We start from the raw sequence: 27,968 nt of genomic DNA on the forward strand, positions 1-27,968 counted from the left end.
GATGGTCTAAGATGTATTTTTAAATTCTCAGTACATCTTTGATGCATATTTAAAATTTATTATTATAGGAATATTATACATTTGTATTTCTACAAGGTGAAACAATCTAATAATAACACCAACTTTTACCTTTCGAGCCTGCATAAAGTAATGTGTTTAAACAAATCTTGTTCTTCAAAGTACTCATTTTGGAATGTTTTCAAAAATAACTCTTTGGAATTATTTTCATGAGCTAGTTTTAGAAAGAAAATCATAAAAGAAAATCAATCTGTCAAAATAATCTCCCTCTCCATACACACACACGTGCACACGCATGCGCATGCACACACACACACACACACACACACACACACATACATGGATTGATAAAGGATAGCTACTGAATGTAGTGTTAGTATATCAATTTCCAAGCATTTAAATACAAAAGTCAGAAGTATTTCAGTAGAAAATTTTTGAAATCCACTTGACTCACGGACAGGAAGCTTTGGATCAAATTTGAAGTTTAGCTGTCACAATGATCGAGGCACTTACATCCTGTACATTTTGACAGTTTTCTTCCATAATTTTGTTTTCCCAGATGGGGATTTTTCATTTCTTTGGTACTTTTTCATAATCTTGCTAAATAGACTATATTGCATGTCATCTAAATTTTATTTAGTAAATAAAGATTTAAATATTTAATATACAATACTTAGAGTAAAACAGGAAACAGGGAAGGTTAATGATTAGTCTGTACTTATATTTCTTCACAAGGGTAACTTGTAATCTTACAGTGCTTTTCATTTCTTTCCTCATTTGATTCTCAGATGTCACATAACTCGGACAGTCCCCTGCATCACCTAGAGGAAATTCTGACTCAAAACTAGGCCAAGATACAGTAGAAACTCTGAATCAAATCTTTTTTTTTTTTTTTTTTTTTTTGTAACTTCTTTGGTAGGTGCCTTTTTGGAATACAAAATACACAGGGTAAAAATTGTATATATATAAATTAAAATTTCAGTCTGAGCTCAGAACTGGTTCTTATCACTGTGAAATCTGTTTTATTTTTATTCTCTCTATAATGACAGTCCTAAAAACAATAAAGTCCTTTTCTATGAGGTAATGATTGTTTCAAAGCATTTCTGAAGACTATGAAAGTGCTTAACTGTTTACTTGCTCCTAAGAGACAGTAAACAAATACTGCTGAATGTATGAGTAATGATCTCTTGGAGTGCTGTTTTTCAATGCAATCATTGTAAATCTCATGACTTCCCTAATTCTAATTTGTTCAATGTTTACATCAGGGCAGAGCATGAGAACTGGCCCAGGATTTCACTGAGGGGCAGGAGTGAGCAGAACAGGCCAAACCAGAGGAAAACAGGAGACTACGCTGGGTGTCCACAGCCACCCGGTGGCGGCACCTGGGGCATGTGTTGTCAGCCTGTGGATATCCCTCGGCGGGTCCTGGGCACCGCTCTCCCTCGCTGGCAGAAAGCCCTGCTGGGAGAAAGCCCTGCTGGGAGCCAGAGAGCCAGGATCTGTTGCCTTTCTCCCAAAGCCCCGGCTCAGTGGTGCCAGCGTTGAAGAAACCTCTACCACATAAAAAGCACACCGAGGATCCACAGCTTTCTTTGAAAAATAATCTTTAAACTTATGCAAATAAATTATCCATGGCTACAGCTTCGTTCTGAATACCACAGAAACCAAGATTCAGAAAAGTTAACAAGCCTAAGGTCTTACAGTGAGGACATGATGGAAGACAGTTTGAACACAGTTCCTTCCCTTCCATCCACAGACACTACTATGAAACACTTCCTTCACAAAGTGCAATGGTAGTGCCGACTGCAATGTGCAATTCTGCAAAGTGCAATCTCCTGGAATTCTTGTTCACTTTAGCAACGAAACAAACCAAGACCTATTCAAGGGTGTGATGACACACTCACTCCTGCTGAACTTCTCTTTGCTTCTCTCCTGTTATGTGTCTGCTGTTCCTAACACGATTTATCATGAACATAGCTCTGTTCTATTTCCCCTCGGAGCTGTCCTTTAAATTCCTAAGACACAGTTGCAGCATTCCAAGCCCTCTGGTATTCAGAACACCTCACGCCGCAACACTATGTTATTTTTTAGCTTCTCTCTTAGCCTCTATGTGCAGCGCCTCGAGCTTTTATTGCTTGCTGCGTTTTATGGGTTTCTCCAGGCCATGTATATTCATCGTGTTATAGAAATAATAACATACTAGGCAGTAAAATATTAGGCAGTGATATTTAGGTTGGGCGGTAAATTTTCAAAGGGGTGGGTATGGTTTTCCATGAGAACTAAAGGAAATAGACTGAGTCTTCAGAGCTCTAAGATGATTAATGCAGCTGCATTAATGATGTACCTGCTTAGCGGCGATGAGTCATGTTTACAGATCTGTTGACTGAGCAAGAGACCGGCTGTACGTCGCTAAGGGGGAGCCTGGGTGTCACCACTCATCAGCCGAAGTCTCACTGAAATCCATTACACTTTGATATTTAAAACTTAATCACCTTCCAAATGTTAGCACTTCCATTGTTTCCCTCCTCTCTGAAACTTTATACTAGTTACACTTGATTATTTTAAGGAAACTTGATAATTAGTAGATTTCGTTGTAAGAAAAAGAAAGGTTATCTACAAGAGACAAAACACCCTTGCGAATGCGACGGTGTAACCAACGCAATTAGGAAATGTTACTAAACGTCAGGAGAGTACATTGTGCCTGTGGTGCGGCCTGCTCCTGGCTCCTTCTAGGAGGAAGACAGGCAAGCCTCTAGAGAGGCCCCGCTGAAAGGCTGAAAACGGCGTTCTCTTACCTGCTGTTGACCTGATGGTGGAGGTGATGTCAGAGGGTGTCATCATGGGAATACATTCGTCATCTTGGGAGTAGCCAGCTTGAATGGCTCGAAGGTAGCTGTGACTCCTTGTTCGGAAACATCCCGGGAGGTCGAGGGCATCCATGGCCTGAGATTCGACTTCACTGAAGACGGACTCGCACACGGACTCGAACTGCCCATTGATCTCCGCCTCGCTCACCTGCAATCGTCAACAGCACATGTGATGCCCCGGCCCTCCAGGGTCACCATTACACTACAGAAGAGCCAGGAGACAGCACTCATTCCCGGGCTCCCTTTCACTGCCTCGTATTTCAGCCCAGTTCACCTGAAGTCAGCATGGACAACGGCTGGGCTTGGGGAAGAGATCATTGGGTTATCCCTTACAAAACACTTAGGCAAACAGCCAGTTCCAAATGTTGATGAAATTCTGGGGGACCACAAGGCGAACCTTCAAGGTAAGGTTGACAGTTTTTACGAAGTTTAAGAGAGAGAGAGGACTTTTAAAAGATTAGCAAAGTACCTGGTACAGAGTAACTGTTTAGAATCCATTTCTTCCTTCCCTTTCCCGCATGACTGCCCCACCTTTCCAAGCTACTAATGGTGTGATGGCTCCGGGCACTGAGGCTGTGTAAGGGAAAGCCTGTTCAGTGCGTACACTGCTCAGTTCTTTTTCAGAATACGGACTCTGCTTCTACCCATTGTCATGGCAACTCATCACAAATGTGGCTTCCAAACTCATCTCCTTGTCACCATTACGGCAACAATCTGAGTCCAGATGAGAAATAAATGGCTGTACTGGTGTTTTTGTTCACATGAAACGTGCTACTTTACCTAAATTCCAGGCTTTTTAAATTCTTCCTTAGCTTAGGATATTAGTATACTCACTTCATTTTCCCTTCCTTCCTTCCTTCCTTCCTTCCTTCCTTCCTTCCTTCCTTCCTTCCTTCCTTCCTTCCTCCTCCCTCCCTCCCTCCCTCCCTCCCTCCTCTCTTTCTCTTTCTCCCCTCACCCCCTCCCATTCAGATTATTTCTCTTCTTGTTTCTCCTGAGGATGTGTGAGAGCTCAAAGCACCAACAACTTTCTGAACTCCCTGGATTATGTTGGCAGATACATTTTAAAAACATACTGTTTTAAACACCAGATTCGTTCTTTTCCTCTAGTTGTCAGCAGAGTAAAAGGCAAAGTGAAAGATTCAGGTTCTCCCTCTAGCAGCTGTGTTGTTGACACAACACGACACGCGGTGCCATCTCCAAGTTCAGACCCGTGGACTTCTCTGCTTGCACCCTGAGGTGACCTACGTGCCGGAAGAACGGCCTCTTTCCTCGTGAGCCTAAGTCAGCACTGACCCTGGACAGGCAGAGGGTGAGCAAAGGGCAGCGAAGCCTGAAGCCACCTTGCAGGGAAGACAGGCCCACGCCGGGCTGCAGAAAGAGCCGGCACGACACCAGCGGAGTGGCCTTTTCGAGAAAGGTCTGAGGATTCCTGATGCTGGACAGAGACAGACAAACCCAGGCAGGCACAACCAGTACACGGGCGGCAGGACAGCCTCAGGAACCCAGCAAAGTGCTCACAAACACGCACACTGGCTTGGAAACGGGACGTTTTTCTGGACTATAAATTTCTTCCAATCTAATTTTATGGAAAAGTCTTAGATTGTGTCATTCCTGTCAAAGATCTATAGTAGACAGTGTGAGGAGGCCAGAATCTATGTGAGGCCCTAGTACGCCTGAGTGGACACCCTTCTGCAAGCCCGGCCCCGGGCCCAGCTGCCCTCGCTCCTAAAGAAGAGACACCGTTAATCTGGTGCGTGCATTTCACAAACAGAAGCCAGCATCTCAGCAAGGACCCTTGGCTATGCTTCCAGCTACAAAGCCTTTCAATGAGCTTCTAGACATGAAGGTGACTCCTCCTCCCCAAAACAAATAAAAAATGGTTGAGGAGCATCTCAAGTTGGTCCAGCAGGGAATTAAAATGATCCGTTCACCCAGACCTTCTGCCGAGACTCAGGACACCCAGACCTCCCGCTGAGACACTCAGGACACCGGGACCTCCGGCCGAGACTCTCGGAACACTCGGAACTCTGCAGGAAACCCAAGCAGAGTCCAGCTACTGAGGTTCCAACGAGGAAACGGCGTGGACATAAGCGCCTCTCACAAGACTTCAGTTAGATTGTTAATTCCCTTTTTGTGCTTGAGAAAAAATTGAGTGTTCAAGATGAAAGGCAAACTTTTAACCAACTTTGGTTTGTCACCAAATTCACATCTCCCCAGAGCCCTGAAGTGTTAGTAATTCCAGATGTCCCACCCTTGACCATGGGAAACGTCCCCCCTCCTTCCAGAATTGATGGGTCTCATGGCCTATGGCTGGACAATCAATTAGTGGAAGTCTATTTCTGGGTGTGATACAGTCTCGGCTACTACTAGCGTTCCAGGATTATTTTAAATAACATTTTTTTTTTTTTGAGAATTCAGAACTGAGTTCAATTTAAAGTAATGCCATAGAACTCTGCATAGGAATGACTTAGAATTCTAAATTTCAAAGTCGTTAAATAAACCCCCAAGCACCCAACTTGTCTGCTTAACCATTGTTTCCAGTGTCAATCCTTTCAGATAGAAAAAGATGTGAGAAAATGTTATTTTTACTGACTTATTTTTGTAGATACCATCTTGGGTTCATCAAGGGCAAGATGATGAGAGAACTAGTATATTTAGCTTATGCTTACCCCCCAAAATGACGACGAGTCACAGAGAGCCTCTGAAAGTTTCATAAAAGTCTTTAAAGAGGTGTGAGATCCATTTAATTGAAACTCGTTTGTGGAAAGCATTAGAGATGAACGTTCATACCTCAGATGGGATAACTTTGCACTTCTGTTTAAACCGTTTGTTGGGTTACATCTGATTTTTAAAGCTGTATTTTGGTAAACCAGGTTATATCAACTGAAACGGAAGGTGACAGCCTTTAAAAGAAGAAAGTCTGCTTTATCCTCATCTCTGTGTAGGGAGAAAGTTGTTAAAACGTATCACTGACTTTCAGTTACTCTGTTCAGTTAATTAGTGTCTCCCAAAATCATCTCGGACTTTGTGCTGAAACAGAATGTTTCCTCAATTATTAAAATAATTACAATGATCTAGTTGCTGAGGGTCAGTTGATGTTATTGTTTGCAGGGGGCTGGAGGGCCCACCATTCCCATTTGCCCAGGACTTGAGTGCAGGGTTAGGGATGGTCTTTCCTTGTCGTTGGGAAAAAGAGTCAATGCAATTCCTGCCGCAGACGACAACTTATTCCCATTTCTGGAAGGAAGGAAGGAACTGGGTAGACAAAAGAGGCGGCAGCCTTCTCGAGTTGTGGACTAGGAAAAACCTTAATAGTTCAGTGGAAAAAGTTCCGAGTACAACTTTCTGATGAGAAGAAAACCTGCGAAATGAATAGACTCTACCTCATGAGGAATTTAAAGTCTGTGGCAAAAGAAAAGACTCACGCTAACTGAGCCCCAGGGACGCTTCCAAGAGCTCACAGCATGGTCTGCAGCCAGGGGGGCTTTCGTGCCCAGAATCATATATTAGTACTTATTGTTATCATGGTAATAATAAGCACTATCGTTTTTGAGTACTCAGTATATACTGGACTCTTTACCTAATAACATCCAAAATTGACTGTGTACTTATTTTGTCAGGCTGTGAACGGCGTCCTGGGAGGGCACGGAAAGCCCAGGCTAATCCCTACTCCACAGGAAGTCGGAGAGAATGTTCGGTCAGCTCAGGCTCTTAGTCCCTACTCCACACGAAGAGAAACTGTTAGGTATACAAACTCAAGGTCAACTCAAGCCCTGTTTTCAGAGGCATTTAAATGAGTAAGCAATGTGTGTAATTAAAAGGATAAAATTTCGATTCTTCTTTACCATATAAAATAGGATGATTAGACTGAAGGACACCTACCCATTTTGTCACCGTGCATTCTCAGGCCTGTCCACCACAGGTGGGGGAGCAGGGGGGCCTCCCTTTCACAGCCCCCATGTCTCAGGGACCTGATTTTAATACCACCCCTCGCATGGTGCCCAGGGACCCTTCTCCGGGCCACTGTGCCTGTCCTGAAACCAGCCCTGCCTGGGAGTGGGCCCGACCGGCAGGACTCTGTGAGTGACACCAGGCCCTCCTCTCACAGGACTTTCTGAGGCACAATTCAGAGGACACAGCTGAAAGCCGTGCTGCCAGAGCCTTTCCCTAGCCCCCTTTTACAGGAAAAAGAGCCTGGGAAGAAGGAAGACAGCCTGTGCTTTATCAGCAAGAGAGGCCAGGATGACCAGCCTTCCGGTCCTTGCTTCCTCAGAAAAAATCATCGCAAAATGACACGGAGTTACACATGCCAAAAAGAATAATAAGTCTGTGAGTCTTTGATCGGTCAGAGCTAATTCCAGGCGGAACCCCTGCGGCGTGGCCTTGCGCAAGCGCTGCTGAGGGGAGGGCAGTGCCGCTGCTGCCTGCGCACAGGGCCTCTGTGCCAGCCTGGCTTGGGAGACTGGACCCCAGGGGAAGGGCGAAGGGACCCAACCTGGCTCACGCAGCTGGCCTGGCTCAGGGTGCTGACGGCCCTCATGTAGCTCTGGTTCCGGGAGCGGAATTTCGGGGAGTTGTAGTTCGCAGCGGGGTCCAGGCTGTGGCCCACAGGCACGTCGCTTGCAGCTTGCAGGTAGCTTTGGCTACAGGAAAGAAGAAAGGAGAAAAGGCATTCTGTGAGCACCCACCACAGGGCAGAGATGGGACCGACCGTCCGACCCACACCGAGAGGCTGGCACCCACCGCAGGGCAGAGATGGGACCGACCGTCCGACCCACCGAGAGGCCAGCATCACATTTCCAGCGGAATGTCTGTGTCTTTTGATAGGTAACTTTGCCTTATGCAAATATTCTGAGATTCACATTTACGATTGTGAATTTCATCAAAAGTAATAGGGGAGGCTATTTACAAAATTGCCTTTGAAACCTGAGATTTTATGGCCAGGCAGTGAAATTAAGATCATTCCATATATATTTTTTTAAAGTGCTGAAAGCACTAGTAACTCTTACAGCATAATAGCAAACTCAGCTCCTGAATTTACGCCAAAAAACTGAGAGTTTCATAAAAATTATTAGCTCTCTGGCAACTTTACGTATTTAAAAAATAACAGAAAAAATACAAGGCTCACTTTCAGTTTTAACTTATGCAAAGCTGTCCAGATTATGCAATATCGGCAAATATAATAGGAGTAGGCTGAGTGAAATCCATTTTATTTTCATAATGGTCATTTACTTCCAAACTCCCTTAAAATAAATCAGTGTTCTCTGGTCTTCCTTCTTGCCATTTTGTGAAATGTTAAAAGCATGGAAGAACTCTGTGAGTGTTTGGCAGATCAAAGGTCTGGCTTAGCTTAAATTTCTGTCTAACTGGACCACTTTCAAGTTTTATTAACAATCTTTCCACAATGCAGTAAAATTCATTTCATTTTATCAAAAGCTGTAGAAATGTGGACAGAAATGACTAATTATTCTTCTTGCCTGTTTTGGATCATAATAGGAACATTAAATATCAGTGCACAAGCAGGTACATAAAAATGTATATAGATGTTAGGTGGATGATTCTGACTCCAGAGCTGGGCATTAAAGTACAAACTTTCTTTTCAAAGTAAACACTTGGTGCAGTTTTTCTCTGATTTACTTCAGTCTTTAAAAAGGGAATATCAGAGAAAAAAACTGGACTCCATGAATTCTTATTAAGTGAAGCTTATTCATTATAGATTTAAAGTCATTCTTTCTGCTAAACATTTTTGCTTTAAAAGAAAATGTATAACATATTCCAGCTCCTACCTATCTTCCCCTCCCTGACTTAGACCAAAAAAAGGAAAGAGAGAGAGAGAGAGAGTGAGAGAGAGAGAGAGAGAGAGAGAGAGAGAGAAGGAAGAAAGGAAGGAAGAGAGAGAGAGAGAAAAAAAAAGCAAAGGGAGAAAATTAGTTTTGAGCCAATTCTAAATTCACTATGTATGAAGCACATGGTCTTCATGTCGATGCCCGCCGACTCCCACTGCACCTGGGCAGTGGGATGGGCAGCTCTGCTGCAGATATGGGGACCTGCACCAGCACCAGCACCAGCAGGGGCCCTGTCCCCTCCCCTCCTCTGTGGATCCCCCAGGTCACCTGCCAGTGAACACAAGGTGAACAAACACGGACCCCTGACCTTGGCTGTCACCACCCTGAGTGCACAGGTTCCACAGAGCGGCAACATGTCAACAGTATCCTGAGATATGGTCACAAGTTTGAGGCTCAGGTTGATGGATGCGTGGACTCATTCTGCAAGAGACCACCGCTGGCTTCCTTTGAATGTGTCCACGTGCCTGTGCGTGTTTAATACAGGGTCATGTGCAGGGCACGGAGCCCCGAGCTATGGAGCCCAAGCTGTGTGGCCTCAGGTGGATGCCAAGAGCCCTGACTGAGGCTCTTAATTTGATTCACCTTTGTCTTTGCAGAAACATAAACTTCCTGCATTTCTGTTCTCCTTCTGTGCTTCCTTGAGATTGCTGGTTTCGTAACCTGCATTTCTACCAATCAGCACTTTCTACCAATTACCAATTTTCTTCCAATACAACAGCCATCCCTTCTGATTAATACCACCATTTTGCATTTTAACATTCTCAAATTGAGGCTGCCTTCTAGACTGAGAAAACCTAAAAGAAGGATTCTCACCCTCTGGATCTGTTGTCTAAACAGCGTGTGGCATGCGAACGAAGGGATCACTTCGAGCCACAGCTCATCACCCTGGCGGTGGCTGCTGGATGGCCCTCACAGGTGGATCAAGGGGCTTTGTGAGTCTATGTTTCAAACACGTATTCTCTCAATGATTCTCTTTATTTCAAAATGGGGTGTGACACATAAATGTTGCCACTGAAGACAGCTAATAATTTTTTTTTAAAACATGGACTCACAATAGCTAACCTTTTCTAGGCACGATTACACCAGAGATGCTAATAAGTGTTTTTGCATTGTCCTAACACAGTTAATTTTTACATTAGTCCTATCAACCAGGCCTCTTCCCAACCCTCCTCCTATGAATGCAGCATCAGATGTGCACTGATGTCAGGTCACCACGCACTGGTCACACTGGTGCCAGGTCACATGCACTGGTCACACTGGTGCCAGGTCACATGCACTGGTCACACTGGTGCCAGGTCACCATGCACTGGTCACACTGGTGCCAGGTCACACACACTGGTCACACTGGTGCCAGGTCACCACGCACTGGTGCCAGGTCAAGCACTCCAGTCTTGGGCGGGGTGGGGGCAGCGCTCCCTTCTGAGTCCAGGTGGCCTGACTCTGGAATTCATGCTCTAAAATCCTAAGGTCACAGCTGCTGAGTCACAGGACTACGGAGCCCAAAAGATCCCATCCTCTGACACAGACATTTTAAATAGTTAAAAAATAACAAACAAAACCTTTGCCTCATTTGGCTTAAGAGGCTTTTTAAAAAATATTATAATGGCTTAGCATTTTATCATACAGAGTCCCAGAAGCCCAGGTTCCTCACAGTCACAGATCAAAACTCAAGAACTAGGACCGGGGGCGCCGATCAAGATGGGGGGATGCACCCTCCGGCGGCCCTGCCACATGACACACGGTGACGCCCCCAGCACTGCTTGCTCCCACGTGGTGCTTCCCCCTGAAAATCCCCCTCGGACATCCCAGGGCATTTTGAAGTTGACTTTCAGCCCCTTTGGTTATCTCTCCAAGTGGTAAAATTCCTACAGCATCCCAGGTGCCAGAAACAGAAACATATTTTGCTGTATACACTTAGTAGCTCAGAATTTTTTCTTTTTTAATAGTGAGTTTTCTAGAATAACACAGAAATGTTTTTGTTCTAGTTTTGCCTTTCAGATGTCGCTCCCCTTAGCTTGTCATCCACACACAGGCGAGAGGGCAAGCCGTGCAGGTGAATCCACAATCCCCAGAGAACTGCAGGATTCCTGGTGTTCAACCTTGTTCTCGCCATGTGCGAATGGTTCCAGAGCTGCTTGCTGAATCCTGGTTCAAAACCTCCTCTGTGACTTAGGTCACTGTGAGAAAAAATGTACATAACAAAGAGTACCCCTGAAAGGGCCTCTGGCCCCAGCTGTTTAGATCCATCTAAACATGCTTGAAAATACACAGCATAAACCATCTCCTTTGTTACCTTGGAAAGCAGTAAGGATTCTATGTAGGTTGTGCTAAGGAGACATTTAAGAATTTTTTTTTCCATACTAAATGCGTTCATTTGAAATACAGAGAGCATCTTCTCATTTCTATAAATGGGATCTGACAGGAGAAGCTCCCAAATATAAAGAAGTATTTCTTTCACTGCACTCAACGGAAAATGGAGCACGCTAAACAGCACCAGTGAAACAGACATTCGTGTGCACACGCGTGTGTGTGCTGTGTGTGCACGTGTGTGTAGTATTCCACCTGCAAAAAGGAAATTCTTAGAACATCTTTCAGTACACATTTCAAATAATATCACAGTGAATGACTGGATTTCAGAAAATGGCTTCTTTCCTGATTATTTCCACATTCAGGGTAAAAAGTGTTCTTGAGCTTTCTGTGCCCTTGCAGGAGATGAAGGCATGCTTGTTCCCTAATTGCACATTTTCGGGGGAAAACCACATTTGCACCTCACTGTTGGTGCCCACATCTGGGCTGCCCCACGGTTACTCCGACAACCCATCTCTGGGCTCTTGACTGCAGAGGCTCGGAAATGCCACACCCTTGCTTGGACGCCCTCCTGGTGCTGACAGTGCCTCCGAGGTGTGACCCCGCTCCAGCTGGTGAATCCATACAGCACCTGCTCAGTGGCTTCTGAGCAGAGTCCGGCCTTCTCCATGCTGACGACTGCTCTTCCCAGAGCCCATGGCAGGTGGGGCTGCAGTGGCTGACTCAGGGCCAGCTGAGAGTGAGAGCCAGCATACTCTGATGCATGAGGCTGGCCTGGGTCCCAGCGGGGCTGACCCCAACCCAGTGTAGACAACTTCCTCTGGCTCTCCTCTGCCCTGGTCCCAGTGCAGCTGACCCCGACCCAGCTGGACCAACCTCCTCTGCCCTGGTCCCAGTGCAGCTGACCCTGACCCAGTGTGGACAACCTCCTCTGGCTCTCCTCTGCCCTGATCCTAGTGCAGCTGACCCCGACCCAGCTTGACCAACCTCCTCTGCCCTGTTCCCAGTGCAGCTGACCCCGACCCAGCTGGACCAACCTCCTCTGGCTCTCCTCTGCCCTGGTCCCAGTGCGGCTGACCCCGACCCAGCTGGACCAACCTCCTCTGGCTCTCCTCTGCCCTGGTCCCAGTGCAGCTGACCCGACCCAGCTGGACCAACCTCCTCTGCCCTGGTCCCAGTGCAGCTGACCCCAACCCAGCTGGACCAACCTCCTCTGCCCTGGTCCCACTGCAGCTGACCCTGACCCAGTGTGGACAACTTCCTCTGGCTCTCCTCTGCCTTGGTCCCAGTGCAGCTGACCCCGACCCAGCCAGGACAACCTCCTGCAGCTCTCGTCCACTTGGCTATACCCATCCTTTGCTATAACCAGGGCTGGGCAGGTTTGCAAGGATGTGCCACCAAAGGCTTCCCAAACAGAAAACAAGAAGGCATCTCAGTAAGGTGCACCTGCCACGTAAGTCTGGGTGCTTGGAAGTGCAAGAAAGGCCTTCCACAAGATAGCAAGAGTTGCACTTGTGTAGTTGACAGTGTGTTGGGGACAAAGACTGGAACATAGGTATTTTTAATGCAAAATGCTAAAAGGAAATCTAGAGCATGCACCAGCTTGGAAGTGGGGAGTGAGCACTGTTTGTCTGGAGAGCAGAGGGTAAGCGGGGAAAGGCATTCTGGGAGAGAAGTTTGTGGAAGCAGTGGGGGAAACTGAGGGACACCCCAAAGAGCTTGATGTTTATGTCACAGGCAAAAGAAAAGTACTGCAAGTTCTTGATCAGGGACTTGTGAGTTGGGAGCTCAGGAAGGTCCCTGTGCCTGGGGCTTGGAGGATGAGGAGCCTGAATGCAGGAAGTGGTGCCCTGGACACAGACCCCGAGAGGCTCCGCGCAGACCTGAGCTGGGGTGGTTTCGTGTGAGACACCAAAGGGCTTGGATTTTAGGGACACTGAGCCCACAGGAATGAGGAATGTGTTAGAGCTGAGATGATTCCAAGGCATGTAGACTTCCCAACAAAGGCAAGATCTATGCCAGGAAGAAAAACAGGTTTTGGAGGCTGGACCTGAGTTTGATCTGGATCTGCTGATTCTAAGGCACTTCCAAGAAGTTTGTGAAAGAACAGAGCAAACGAGACGGTCAGGGCTATGAACCTCTGGTGCTTCAGATGTGAAGTGTGGAAGACGTGGGGCTGTGAGGGTCACGCAGCAGAATGGTGGAGGAGGCCTCCCGGGTGAGGCGGGGCCTCGAAGGGAATCCGGGAGGAAAGTGAGAGGGTCGTGGGGCGGGGGAGGCTCCTGGGCACCCGCGGGGCAGGAGGAGTCTGGCCGCGGATCAGACACTGAGAAATCAAGTGGAATGAGATGGAGAAAGACTGTCGGATGGAGAACCCGGGGTCATTTTCAAAAAAGACGGTTTCAGTGGATCTGGGTGCAGAAATGAGATTGGAGACATTAAAGGAAGAAAATGCAAGCATGAATGGAACTTCTGAATAATTCGTCAGGAAAGAGCAGTGAGGACAGGCGATTTGAGAAAGGCTGTGAGTTTTCTTGGATGGGAAGATGAGATAACATGAACATTGATTTTTAGAAGGTGAAGATAAGACACCATGGAAAAGACACTCAGAGAGGCTGGACTGGGATCACTTTTCCTGTCTGCAGAACATGCTAGGCTGAGGCCAAGGGCGTGCTTGGCCCTGAAATGTGCTGTACAGGTCGGAAGTAACATGGCGCGCAGACGGCAGTTTGCATGCACAGGGGAGCACGCGTGTTGATGCCTGACCACCCACGTTCGGATCCTGGCTCAGCCACTTGCCAATGGTGTCATTTGGACAAATTTCTTTTTTTTTTTTTTTTTTTTTTTGAGACGGAGTCTCGCTCTGTCGCCCAGGCTGGAGTGCAGTGGCGCGATCTCGGCTCACTGCAAGCTCCACCTCCCGGGTTTACGCCATTCTCCTGCCTCAGCCTCCTGAGTAGCTGGGACTACAGGCGCCCGCCGTCTTGCCCGGCTAGTTTTTTGTATTTTTTTAGTAGAGATGGGGTTTCACCGTGTAGACCAGGATGGTCTCGATTTCCTGACCTCGTGATCCACCCGTCTCGGCCTCCCAAAGTGCTGGGATTACAGGCTTGAGCCACCGCACCCGGCCCAAATTTCTTAATCTAAGCAACATACAATGAGGACGGGAGTCACAGGACATAACTCATGGAGTTGTTAATATTAGGCAAGAATGTAGCATGTAATACAGATATAATACATAGTAAGCACTTAGTCAGTATTAACACATACTATGTTTGTTTCATTTGTCTTTGAGAGACCTGTATTGTGACTCCAGATGTTGGCATTTGGTAGATGTCTCAGAAAGAACTGGTCTGAACATTTCAACTGTTTATTTTTTATTTTTGGAAAAGAACAAGGTAAACTCACCAAAAAGAAAATTATTTTTCTTTCTTACATAGAAATGAAACAGAAAAAGAAATACCCATTAAATTTTATTAATTGAGAGAACACTGATAGACAGTGAAAGGCACAGGTAGGACTCAGTGAGTTTTGACAGATGTTGACTATCTGTGGCCTCCACCCCATGTCCTCATGGGCATTTTGGATTGTCATCTTTTTAATTTAGGCCATTCTAATGAAATTGAAGTGCTATCCCATTAAAGTTTTAACTTTCACCGACTGGATGACTAATTCTTATTGGACATTTGTGTGTCTTCTTTTGCACAGTAACCTTTCGGCTTTATGCCCACTTTTGTGGGGTTGTCTTTATGTTCTTGCTTTGTAGGAGTTCTTTATACATTCCGCATTCAAGCCCTTTGTCAGATAGATGTTTCCCTGATTCTATGGCTTGCCTTTCCATTTTCTTAATTGTGCCTTTTAATGAACAGAATTTAAAGGTTTTGATGGCTAGAGTCTCTATTCTGTCACATGGATCTATTTTGTCTATTTGAGTAGTTCTTAATCTGGGGCGATTATGCCCTCAAGGGACATCTGGTGATGTCTGGAGATATTTTGGGTTTGCCACAACTTAGAGGAGGGTGCTACTCGTGTCTGCTGGACAGAGGCCGGAGATGCCGCCAAAAGTTCCTGAGGTGCACAGAGAGCCCCCAACAAGACAGAACTGTCTGGACCCAAATACCAAGAGTGTTGAAGGTGCAGAGAGTCCCCAATGAGAGAAAATTGTCTGGCCCCAAATATCAAGAGTGCTGAAGGTGCACGGAGAACCCCCAACAAGAGAGAATCACCTGGCCCCAAATATCAAGAGTGCTGAGGTTGAGAGACCCTTTTCTGTTCTTACATGCATATCACACTGTTCCAATTAGATGTAACACAAGTCTTGAAATCAGATTGCGTGAGTCCTCCAACTGTGTTCTTTTTTATCGAGGTTGTTTTGACACTTCTAGGTTCTTCGCATTTTCACATATTTTAGAATCTTCTTGTCAGTTTCTCTAAAAACTGAGGTTGCTTGAATCACATTGATTCGCCTGAGGTCGCACTGAATCCATATCTCAGTCTAGGGAGATTTCACATCTTCACATCACTGAGACTTCCAATGCATCACAGTCTAGCTCTCGATTTATTCAGATGGTCTCTCTTAGAGCACCACAATTCTACAGCACTGTGGAGATGTTTAAAACTAATTGCATTTTCCAATTATTCATCATGGGTCTATGGAAATGCAATGGATTTCTACCCATTTCATTCATGTCTTAGCCTTGACGAATGGCGTGATCTGTTCCTGGATTTGATTTGTAGTTTCCTCAGGTTTTCTATGTAAACAATCATGTGATCTAAGAATAAACCTGGAATATAAACACGGAAGGAGCTTCTTCCTTTTAAACTTTGTGCTTTTTCTCCTCGTTTGCCTTCTGTGTCTGGCAAGGACCTCCATTAGAATGCTAAGTAGAGGAGCTGAGAGTAGGCATCCTTATGTTTTATCTCATCTTAGGGAGGGAGTTAAATGTTGCACCCTTAATGCTGACATTTTTCCCCCAGGGTTAGAATTGTAGCCTTTTACTTACTTATTCCACTTACTTTAATACACTTATTATAATGACTGGGTTGAAGTCTACCATTTTACTGTTGTTTTCCATATGTCCTATTCATATATTTGTTCCTTTGGTTTCTTTTTGCTTTCTTTTGGGTTAATCAAATATTTTTAATATTGAGCTTTAGCTCTTATTGGCTGTACGGCATAGCATTAGTATTTGAGTGTTGCTCTAGAGGTGTGCTGTCCATTAAGGTAGATAATGGGAGCGAATTAGACTTAAGAGCTTCTACACAGCAAAAGAAACCATCAACAGAGTAAACAGAAAACCTACAAAATGGGAGAAAATATTTGCAAACTATGCATCCAACAAAGGTCTAATATCCAGCATCTATAAGGAACTTAAACAAATTTGCCAGCAAAAAACAAGGTGGGCAAAGAACATGAACAGACACTTTTCAAACGAAGACATACATGTGATGAACAAGCACATGAAAAAATGCTCAACATCACAAACCATTAAAGAAATGCAAATCAAAACCCCAATAAGATAGTATCTCACAGCTGTCAGGATGGCTATTACTAAAGAGTGGAAAAACAACAGAAGCTGTGAGGCTGTGAAGAAAAGAGAATGCTCATACACTGCTGGTGGGAGCATACATTAGTTCAACCATTGTGGAATGCAGAGTGGCAAATCCTCAAAGAACTAAAAACAGAACTACCATTTGACCCAGCAATCCCATTATTGTGTATACACCCAAAGGAACAGAACTCATTCTACCATTAAGACACATGCACATTCACTGCAGCACTATTCACTATAGCAAAAGCATGGAACCAACCTAAATGCCCATCAGTGGTAGACTGGATAAAGGAAATGTGGTACATGTACACCACGGAATACTATGCAGCCAGAAAAAAGAATGAGATCATGTTCTTCGCAGCAACATGGATGGAGCTGGAGGCCATTATCCTTAGCAAACTAACACAGGAACAGAAAACCAAATACTGCATGTTCTCCCTCATAAGTGGGAGCGAAATGATGAGAACACATGGACACAGAGGGGAGAACAACACACACTGGGGCCTCCTGGAGGGTAGGAAGAGGAAGAGGATCAGAAAAAATACCTATGAGGTGCAACGCTTATTACCTGGATGATGAAATAATCTGTACACCAAACCCACATGACATGAGTTTACCTAAATAACAAATGTGAGCCTGTACCCCTGAAACTAATGAAAGATAAAAAGGATGGTAGCCACATGTGGATACATGGATTTAAGTTAAAAATACATTCCTTAGCTTTTATTTATTTGAAAAGTCTTTTTTTGCTCTCATTTTTTAAAAGGTATTTTTGCTGGGTATAGTATTCTGAATCGATAGACATTTTTGATCACTTTAAAGACATGATTCCATTGTCTTCTGGCTCCCATTGCTTCTGACAATAAGTCAGTCATAATTTTCTAATTATTCCTGTGTGTTCAGATTTGACCCCTTCCTCAGTTGTTTTGTAGATTTATCTCTCTCTGGTTTTCCACAGTTTAACTATTTTGTGACTAGGTATGATATTTTTCTATTTATCTTTTTAGAGTTCACTCAGCATTTTGGGTCTACGGATTCTTTTAAACCAAATTTGTAAAATATTTGGCCACTGTTTCTTCAAAAACTTTTGCCAAATTCTCCCACTTTTCTCCCTGGTTCTCTAATTATATGTGTGTCCCCTTCACTTCTTCTTATTACACATATTACTGAGGCTCTGTTCTTTTTTTTAATATCTTACCTCTACTTTCTTCATATTTGACAATATCTGCTGGTTTATTTTCAAATTACTAAGCTTTTATCCTGCTCTCTCAATCCACTCTTAAACCCATCCCATAAATTTTTCATTTAAGACATTGTGGTTTTCTGTTTTTGAAAATTCAATTTGGTTCTTTCTCATGGCTTTCATTTCTCCATCTAGTCATGCATTAAGACCTTCTTTTCCTTTAAGATCTTTAATCTTGTAATAGCCATTTTTATATCATTCATAAGACCTTACAATGGCTGCTTTAAAGATCTTTCCAGGGAATTGTAACATTTTTATATCATTCATAAGACCTTACAATGGCTGCTTTAAAGATGTTTCTGGTGAATTCTAACATTGAGGTCTTCTCAGGCTTTGTTTTGAGCACATCAGGTTTTTCCTCGCCTGTGGGTTTCACATTGCTACAACTTTGGCCTCTTTTTGGCATAAAGGACACAACTGGAGGAGACCCTGGCACCTGCTCCCTCCTCCAGTGTGTGCTAGTTTTGGTTGTGGCCAGTCCTCCTGAGCTTTGGGTGTTTGGCTCATGTATTGCTGGGGCGGGCCTGGGGAGGCTGCAGATGGTTTACCCGGCCCATGCACTTGGTGGGCTTCAGCCTCCAGACTGGTCTTCACCATCGGTGGTCAGCAGCTGGACACTAAACTCTTTGAGTGGTCCCCAAGTGTTAATAGACTTTGGGGTTCCCCTCTGTGGCTCCACCCCTTCTGTGCTGACCCCCACCTCTTCTGGCAGCCCCAAATCCCATCCTGTAACAGACACATCCAAGGAGACTGCGGCTGTCTGCTCCAGTTCCTACTGCCCTCCCGCGGTGGGTAGCGAGGGGGGTCAGAGGGAGCTCACAGGACCGTGGTCAGCCCTGAGTGAGTGCAGTGCCTTTCCTTTAAAATGTGAATAGTCTCCACTTCCTGCCCAACTCTGCTTTCAAACAGGAGGGCATGTGTGTGCATGTGCGTGTGTGTGCATGTGTGTGTGTGGGCATGCGTGTGCGTGCGTGTGTGTGCATGTGTATGTGGGTTCCACAGTTCATGTCTGTCTTCTGTGTGAGCGTTTGTTCAATATAAGCTACTATCCAAGAGCCAGAACTCCTCCTTATTACATTAAAAAAAATCGTGTCACCAGGGTGAGCATCTGTCTGTCCTCGGTTCGGCCAACCTGCATATCAGTTCTGCTGCTTTGGTGGTTGCTTTGGGGAGCCCAGCACTGTAGAGGCAGAGGTTGCGCCACCGGGGGCCTCTGCCTGGGTGGTCTCCTTTCCCAGACTCCCTGGAGCTCGTGTGGGCACAAGGTCCTCCGGTAAGACGTGTTTTCTCCACACCTGGAGGTGATGCTGGCAACACAAAGTGGGGTCCAAGCTGTTGATGGCAGCCGTGGCAGCGGCCACCTCCAGTCCACCGGGTGTCTGTGGTCACATTCCAACTTTGGCACCCTTCGTCCTGCCTTTGGTACCAGCAGCACTGACTGAGGTCTCTGCCAACGTGGCTGGTGATTCCGTGTTCACTGAGGCAGTTCTGAGGTGAGATTCCCCCTCTGGCTGCAGAGGCCCCCCAGCTGCTCTCTTGCCTGACTGCAAATGCTCAGGAGACCCCAGCTCTGTGCCATCCGTTTTTTTTTTCTTGCCTATGAAGAGTTGATTTCTCCATCTGCTGAAGGTACTGGTGGGGTTTGTGAAGGAATCCTGAGAGTATGTGATGATCCACCATGTCCCCTAGGCTACAAGGACTCAGCCACCGCTGAAGCCAGGGCATCCACTTGCAGTGAACCAGCCTCCCCCACCCGGCTCTGCCGAAGGCCCCCCGAGGCCCATGTTCATGGAAAACACTGACGAGTCTGAGACCTGTCAGGTCACACATTGCAAAGCCTGGCCTTATCGTTGATATTTGTACTGGGAATAGTTGATGGAACTAGAATGGAAGGTAGCAATTGAATCCTTTGGCATTCAACATTTTTGAGGCTTATTTTTAAAAAATTCAATTTGCTAATCTTTCTCTATGATTTGTTTTTCCAAAAAGAATACAGGAGGCCAATGTGAGTGAACTGAACACGCAGGGTTGACATGAATTCGGAAAAATGGAGACCCACATCTGTCCAAACCAGGGCAGAACAGGTTCTCGAAAAAGGGCATTCACTGCTGCTGTTAAAATACTCTTCTAATATATGTTAATTTAGAAAATGAGTTATGCCTCTATCAAATACTTCCTGGGCATCATTTATGAAGGCATCGCCTTTGTCCTCATGGAGCTGGCTGTGCAGTGTAGAAATTTCAGTTGAAGTCAATTTTCTAAAGGATATATTTACAGATGCCCGATGTCGATCTAAAAATCTTATTTTTCTCAAATTGCTTTATATTTCCACTGTGAAATGTATTTCTAAGAAAATATAGCAATATTGTGCTAAGGAGTATAAATTAGATTCCCTCTGAGAAAGGACAGTGACTTAAACATCAGAAAAGATGTGATGAGCATTATGGAAATCCTCCAGTCGTTTGTCCTCCAGGATATCGGTGTCAGTATATCCATACTGATGAACATACAAGTTTTAAGACAGATGAAAAATCTGCTCTTGCTACAAAATTGTGTCTCTATAAATCTTTAGGGATTAAAGAACATAAATCAGATTTTTAAAAATGAGGGAGAATTTTTATATAAACATGTATATGAAAACACATAATACAATAATCTAAATCCCAGCACTTTGGGAGGCCGAGACAGGCGGATCACGGGGTCAGGAGATTGAGACCATCCTGGCTAACACGGTGCACAGTGAAACCCCATCTCTACTAAAAAATACAAAAAACTAGCTGGGCGAGGTGGCAGGCGCCTGTAGTCCCAGCTACTCCGGAGGCTGAGGCAGGAGAATGGCGTAAACCCAGGAGGCGGAGCTTGCAGTGAGCTGAGATCTGGCCACTGCACTCCAGCCTGGGCGACAGAGCGAGACTCCGTCTCAAAAAAAAAAAAAAAAAAAAAACAATAATATAATGTTACATATGCAACTCATTTATATTTTTAATATTATATGTAATATAGTCACTTTGAAAAACAGTCTGGGAGTTCTTCATTGAGTTATCAAGGACCCAGCAACACTATTCCTTGGTATATGCCCAGGAGAAATGAAAACATGTGTTCACATAAAAACTCATACAAGAGGCCGGGTGCGGTGGCTCACACTTGCAATCCCAGCACTTTGGGAGGCTGAGGCAGGTGGATCTCTTGAGCTTAGGAGTTTTGAGACCAGCCTGGGCAACATGGTGAAACCCCATCTCTACCAAAAATACAAAAACTTAGCTGGGTGTGGTGGCGTGCATCTGTAGTTCCAGCTACTTGGGGGCACTGAGAAGGGAGGATTGCTTGAGCTCAGGAGGCGGAGGTTGTAGCGAGCCGAGATAGTGCCACTGTACTCCAGCCTGGGCAACAGAGTGAGACTTCATCTCAGAAAACAAAAAGAACGGTCACAGCAGAGGTATTCACAATAGCCCCCGACAGGAAACAACCTGAGGATACACCATGATGGGCGGGTAAAGAAACCGTGGTCTATCCATACAATGGCATATGGCTCCATCATAAAAATAATTGCAGTTAAAGAAACCGTGGTCTATCCATACAATGGCATATGGCTCCATCATAAAAATAATTGCAGTTAAAGAAACTGTGGTCTATCCATACAATGGCATATGGCTCCATCATAAAAATAATTGCAGTTCTGACACATGCTGCAATGCGTACCAACCTTGAAAACATTATGCTAGAAGCCAGACACAAAGATCCAATCTTGTGGGGTTCCATGGCTATGACAGTGAGAATGCAGATTAGCGGTTGCCAGGGGTTGGAGGAGTTAGGGGAAGCCAGGAGTGATGGTACAGGATTTCTTTTCGGTGTGAGGTGAATGTTCTAAAATGGATTGCAGTGATGTTCGCACAACTCCATAAATAAACTAAGGACCACTGAAATGTACTTCAAGTGGATGAATTGTATGGTACTTAAATCGTATCTCAATAAAGGATGAAAACAAGATACGAAGAGCACTCTATTTAGCTTTGCGTCATCTGTAACTTGAAATGAACTGTACGCTCAGAATGTAGACTTGAAACAAACTTTCAAAAACAAATCACTGGTACCTTCAGTTCGTCTTCTCTCTCGGGCTTCAAGGGAGGACAGTGAGGGAGCTCTGAGGCAGCAGAGTTAACAATAATTCATTTTCCACAAATACTTTCCTTCTTCACCTCTCATTTGGTGCTGGTTATGATTCTCTGCAGAAGGTATTATAATTAACCTTACTTTAACAAGAGGTGAAAGTCTTCACTTAGAGGTGACAGGTTCTACAGCACAAGCCCGAGCTGAGATTTGAGCCTGAAGGCCTTCCGATTCCAAATTTGGCATGTGTTGCTTTTGTGGCATATTGTAAACATTTGCCATGGATTATTACAACTATATGATAAACTAATAATTCAGACAAACACGGAAATGAGTCAACATTTAATTCCAGAGTGGGGAGCTGCAGGCTTCGGTTCTCAGCCCTTCATGGATGCTGTGGGCTTGGACAGTTAGCAAAGGCTGTGTGCTCTGTTTTCTCCCTTATAACAGGGAACATAACATCAGCAGAGACACGGGTTTGCTGAAGGGGATGACCGTTGAAAGGAGCAAGGCATAAAAGTCTTAGACCGCTAATTGAAAAGATTTCATCCTAAAGAGGCACTTAGGCCCACAAGAATGTAGCATGTTTCTAAAGCTCATGGCTAAGTAGAGGCCGCTCTCACTAGAGCCCTGGATTCTTGCATTCACGAGAGATTCTTGTGATCATCTGCTTCCTTCAAGTCGCGAACAGAAAACGTCAGGGGAATATGGAGACTGCTTTGCTTCTCAAGCATCTCAAGGTATGCGCTCTGAGAGCCCTGGTGTATTCACTTGAGTGGCGATGGAAGTGCAAAACAAGTATGTAACCATCTTCGGCTGAAATCGGTCCACTCCCCTGAGCGGCAGGGAGCTGTGTCCAGAACACAGAAGTGGAGGCCAGGAGGTCTGGGTCTGGGGCTTGCATTTGGTTCTGTCATCCTCGCTGCATGAACCTGCCCTGAGTGGCAGGGGGCTGTGTCCAGAACACAGGAGTGGAGGCCAGGAGGTCCAGGTCTGGGGCTTGCATTTGGTTCTGTCATCCTCGCTGCATGAACCTGCCCTGAGTGGCAGGGGGCTGTGTCCAGAGCACAGGAGTGGAGGTCAGGAGGTCTGGGTCTGAGGCTTGCATTTGGTTCTGTCCGTCTTCACTGCGTGAACCTGCCCTGAGCAGCAGGGGACTGGGTATGGGGCTTGCGTTCGGTTCTGTCCGTCCTCACTGTGTGAACTTGGGTAAGTCACGGATGCTGTTTGCCCAGTTACCTCTTTTGACAATGGAAGCAATGATGGTGTCTGACCTGCATCATCAGGGGCCGATGAAGTCAGGTAAGCCGATGGCACCGAGGCTGGCTGTAGGGTGGTGCGCCCTGCCTGGCTTCTGGAACTGTTGCTTCTAACAACAAAACGACTGCACTATCTTTATCCTGTTACATCACAACTGCTCCACACATGATGCCAAACATCGGACCTTTTCTGCAGCAGCTCCTGGCAGATGCTAAGTGCAGCGATTCTAACCCCCGGCCTACCACAGAGAAGCTGTGATTCTACCTGTGGTATCTTCATTATTATTTACATCTAAGCCATTTATGTTTGAGTTTTTTTTTTTAAACAAGTACATTGCTTTTTTCTTTATAAATAGTTTTGACTGTCATCAGTTTACATTTAAAGGCTGGTGTTGGAGCAACAAGCAAACATATTGGATGGTTTTGAAATCCCAGTCTGGATCACAGCCTCCTGTATGCTTGTATGTGATGTAGATTCCTGGATCACAGTCTCCTGCCTGCTTGTATGTAATGTAGGTCCTTGGATCACAGTCTCCTGCGTGCTTGCATGTAATAAAGATTCCTGGATCACAGTCTCCTGCCTCCTTGCATGTAATGTAGGTTCCTGGATCACGGTCTCCTGCGTGGTTGTATGTGATGTAGACTCCTGGATCACAGTCTCCTATGTGCTTGTATGTAATAAAGATTCCTGGATCACAGTGTCCTACATGCTTACCTGTAATGTAGATTCCTGGATCACAGTCTCCTGAGTGCTTACATGTAACATAGATTCCTGGATCACGGTCTTCTTCTTGTCTGTGTGTGATGTTGATTCCCGGATCATGGTCTCCTGCGTGCTAGTATGTAACACAGATTCCTGGATCACAGTCTCCTGCCTGCTAGTATGTAACATAGATTCCTGGATCACAGTCTCCTGCCTGCTAGTATGTAACATAGATCCCTGGATCATGGTCTTCTTCCTGTCTGTGTGTGACGTTGACTCCTGGATCACATTCCCGGAGATGAAATTTAGAAGGGTGGGGTCAGCCCCAAATCCTCATTTTAAATAAACATTCTAGGTGATTCCATTCCTGGTGGTCTATGGGCCAGGCCACACTTTGAGAAGCATGGATCTATTTGGATGGAGGGATAGGGTGCCCCACTGAGGTGCTGTTTAGAGAATCTGAATTTTTGTCCATTTCATCTGCAAATCATAATGAACACCCCAATGAAGCATCTCTCCCTAGTGCTGGGAGACAAGATTCATATTTACATTTTCAGCAAACTCCAGTGCATTTGCAGCAAGGTCCCTGCTCCCCCAGTTACCCAGAAACGTTTCCAGGAAAATGATTTCTGAATCCATTTCAATACCGGCCATATGTGAACAGGGTCTGCAGTGTCCACAAAATGAAGAAGGGTCCTTCATCTTTGTAGCTGTTCACTTAAGTGTCTTTAAGTACATGTTCTGTCCCAGCTGTGTCTTGGGCATCAGAATGGGAATGTGTGGCTGCAGCTTGCCTGACTTGAGGAGAGGTGCAGACGGTGGCTGGGGTGTGTGGGGAGGTGGCTGGAGGAGCTGCAGGACTCAGAAAACACCTCGCGTGAAGGCAACTTGAGTTTAATAATTTGCATGGAATCTCACCAAATATTAAGGGGTCAAACATGGAACAGCAGTTTCCTGCCAGGAGGATGTGTGGGGAGGACAATGTAGTCAGGTTTAGAAGCCTGCAGATCCCTCCTCAGCCCCAGTTCCATAGGCAAATAATCCCCAAGATGGAAATACTGACTGTCCCAGCTACTATGAACTGGATCCTGGGCCCGTCACAGTGTGGAGGAGACACCAGGGGCAAAGTCTCTGCTCTCGTGCTAGTGTGAAGAGGTATGTCCGCACACAAGCAAAGCAATGCCTGAGAACGATGTCATTGACTTGCCTGCACAACCTAACAGAACGAAGGCCCTGCCTCTCACCCTGACCAACTTGTGCAGAACTAAGACCCCACTTCCCAACCTAATCAACTTCTGTGGAACTGAAACCCAACCTCCCATCACAACCAAGCTCTGCAGAACTGAGACGCAGCTTCTGCCCTAACCCAGCTCTGCAGAACTGATACCCAGCCTCCTTTCTAACCAGCCTCTGCAGAACTGAGACCCAGCCCCCACCCTAACCAGCCTCTGCAGAACTGAGACCCAGCCTCCACTCTAACCAGCCTCTGCAGAACTGAGACCCAGCCTCCACCCTAACCAAGTTCTGCAGAACTGAGACCCAGCCTCTGCCCTAACCAGCCTCTACAGAACTGAGACCCAGCTTCCTCTCTAACCAGCCTCTGCAGAACTGAGATGCAGCCTCCACTCTAACCAGCCTCTACAGAACTGAGACCCAGCTTCCTCTCTAACCAGCCTCTGCAGAACTGAGACGCAGCCTCCACTCTAACCAGCCTCTGTAGAACTGAGACGCAGCCTCCACCCTAACCAGCCTCTGCAGAACTGAGACCCAGCCTCCATCCTAACCAGCCTCTGCAGAACTGAGATGCAGCCTCCACTCTAACCAGCCTCTGCAGAACTGAGATGCAGCCTCCTCTCTAACCAGCCTCTGCAGAACTGAGATGCAGCCTCCTCTCTAACCAGCCTCTGCAGAACTGAGACCCAGCCTCCTCTCTAACCAGCCTCTACAGAACTGAGACGCAGCCTCCACCCTAACCAGCCTCTGCAGAACTGAGACGCAGCCTCCACCCTAACCAGCCTCTGCAGAACTGAGACGCAGCCTCCACTCTAACCAGCCTCTACAGAACTGAGACCCAGCTTCCTCTCTAACCAGCCTCTGCAGAACTGAGATGCAGCCTCCACCCTAACCAGCCTCTGCAGAACTGAGACCCAGCCTCCACTCTAACCAGCCTCTGCAGAACTGAGACCCAGCCTCCACTCTAACCAGCCTCTGCAGAACTGAGACGCAGCCTCCACCCTAACCAGCCTCTGCAGAACTGAGTCCCAGCCTCCATCCTAACCTGCAGAACTGAGAAGCAGCCTCCATCCTAACCAGCCTCTGCAGAACTGAGACGCAGCCTCCACTCTAACCAGCCTCTGCAGAACTGAGATGCAGCCTCCTCTCTAACCAGCCTCTGCAGAACTGAGATGCAGCCTCCTCTCTAACCAGCCTCTGCAGAACTGAGACCCAGCCTCCCACCCTTACAGACCCCCTCACTCTGTTGAATTCTCTCTCGTGGCACTCGACACCTTTAAGATGCTACACACTTCACTTTTTATTACTGATCACCTCTCATGTTGACTGCTTATTACCTGTCCTCCTCGGTGACGGGGTGGGAAGCACGAGGGTGGAGGTCGCTGCCTGCCATGCTCACGGCATTGTGGAGCATCTAGAGCAGCTCCTGACACATGGAGGAGCTCAAGAGACACTTGTGGAATGAATAAATGAATGAATGAATAAACTGATGTCACTCCTTCCTGCCCTGGTGGTCTCTGGGCTGGCAGAGGGTCAGCCTGGAGTAGCTGGTGCCATCTCATCATTGCCTGGGACAGTGTGAATGAAGCCAATGCAGGTGGGCAAGCCTGAGACCTGATGCTGGGGTGGCCTGGCCTGGCCTCCATGGACTCGGGCCTCCAGCCCTGGCCAGCTCTGGACAACGCAGCTGCATGAGTCAGTAAATTCCCTGTGTGGCATGGGCCTTTCACTGTTAAAGCTGGAGATTCTTAATAATGCCCAACTTTGAAGCAGCAGGCCATAAAGCATGTCTGCATTTTTAAAGGAAGACCCCATTTCAATGACATTGATTAGTCAGAGCACACTGTTAATTGGAAATAGCAACACTGTCTCACACTTTCTACTAGAATATAATTAATTAGAAATATCAACATTATCTTACACTTTCTACTAGAACACTTTTACTCCTCTTGTCATATTGGGCCATTCAACAAACATTAATATCGAATACGCATTGTGAATGATGCTGGGCATTAAGAACGTATCCATTCACTCACTCCCTCATTCACATATTCAACAACTGCAGGCCAAGTGCTTCAGTGCAGCCAGTGTGGCCGAGGTCTGGGATGCAGCAGGCAGCCTGACTGACTGCTTGTGAGGGAGAGAGGCCCCTGCAGGCAAGAAGGGACCATGGACTGATCACTCTCACACACTCACACACACACACACACACACAGACACACACACACACCCTATTAAATTAAGGTTTTAGGATCAAAAGTGACTACAAAGCTACCTCAGGTTGGGTGGTGAAAAAGTATCACTGAACTAGTGCTATTTAAGCTTATATATCAATGACTAATTATGCAAGGATTGAGAGGAACCATTTAGGGAGAGGAAACAGCAACTCCAAAGACCCTAAGCTATGAGAGAAGTCTGGGTGTTTGAGTAAATTAAAGACCAGAGTGGCGAGCGAGCAGACCAGGCTTGGTGACAGAGACGTTTGTGGCCTGAGGTGGAGAGGCTCATTTCACTCTCAATGTGACAAACATCTGTCAGGGGGCTTTTGGGGACATGGTCTGATCTGTGTGTGAAAAGCCTGTAAAACTGCTCTCTGGGCAGGGCATCCCTGAAAGAAAGGCGGCAGCCCCAGTCAGGGGCTTACAGATCAAACTCCCATCTCCCTGGGACAGAGCACCTGGGGGAAGGGGCGGCTGTGGGCACAGCTTCAGCAGACTTAAACATCTGCCTGCCGGCGCTGAAGAGAGCAGCGGATCTCCCAGCACAGCACTGGAACTCTGCTAAAGGGCAGACTGCTTCCTCAAGTGGGCCCCTGACCCCCGTACCTCTG

At 46.1% G+C, this 27,968-nt stretch overlaps 1 protein-coding gene across 1 annotated transcript in view; it reads right to left on the reverse strand.

Moving 5' to 3' along the window:
• DLGAP2 (DLG associated protein 2) overlaps positions 1–27,968 on the reverse strand; it is a 905,804-nt gene that overhangs the window by 67,342 nt on the left and 810,494 nt on the right. The window contains exons 7-8 of the mRNA XM_030937560.1: positions 7,384–7,531; positions 2,814–3,033 (exon numbers count right to left, since the gene is read on the reverse strand). Of these exons, the coding sequence (XP_030793420.1) occupies positions 2,814–3,033; positions 7,384–7,531 (368 nt within the window). The remainder of the gene's footprint in view (positions 1–2,813; positions 3,034–7,383; positions 7,532–27,968) is intronic.

This window comes from Rhinopithecus roxellana, chromosome 9 (assembly GCF_007565055.1).
Source record: "Rhinopithecus roxellana isolate Shanxi Qingling chromosome 9, ASM756505v1, whole genome shotgun sequence".
Classification (NCBI taxonomy): domain Eukaryota; kingdom Metazoa; phylum Chordata; class Mammalia; order Primates; family Cercopithecidae; genus Rhinopithecus; species Rhinopithecus roxellana.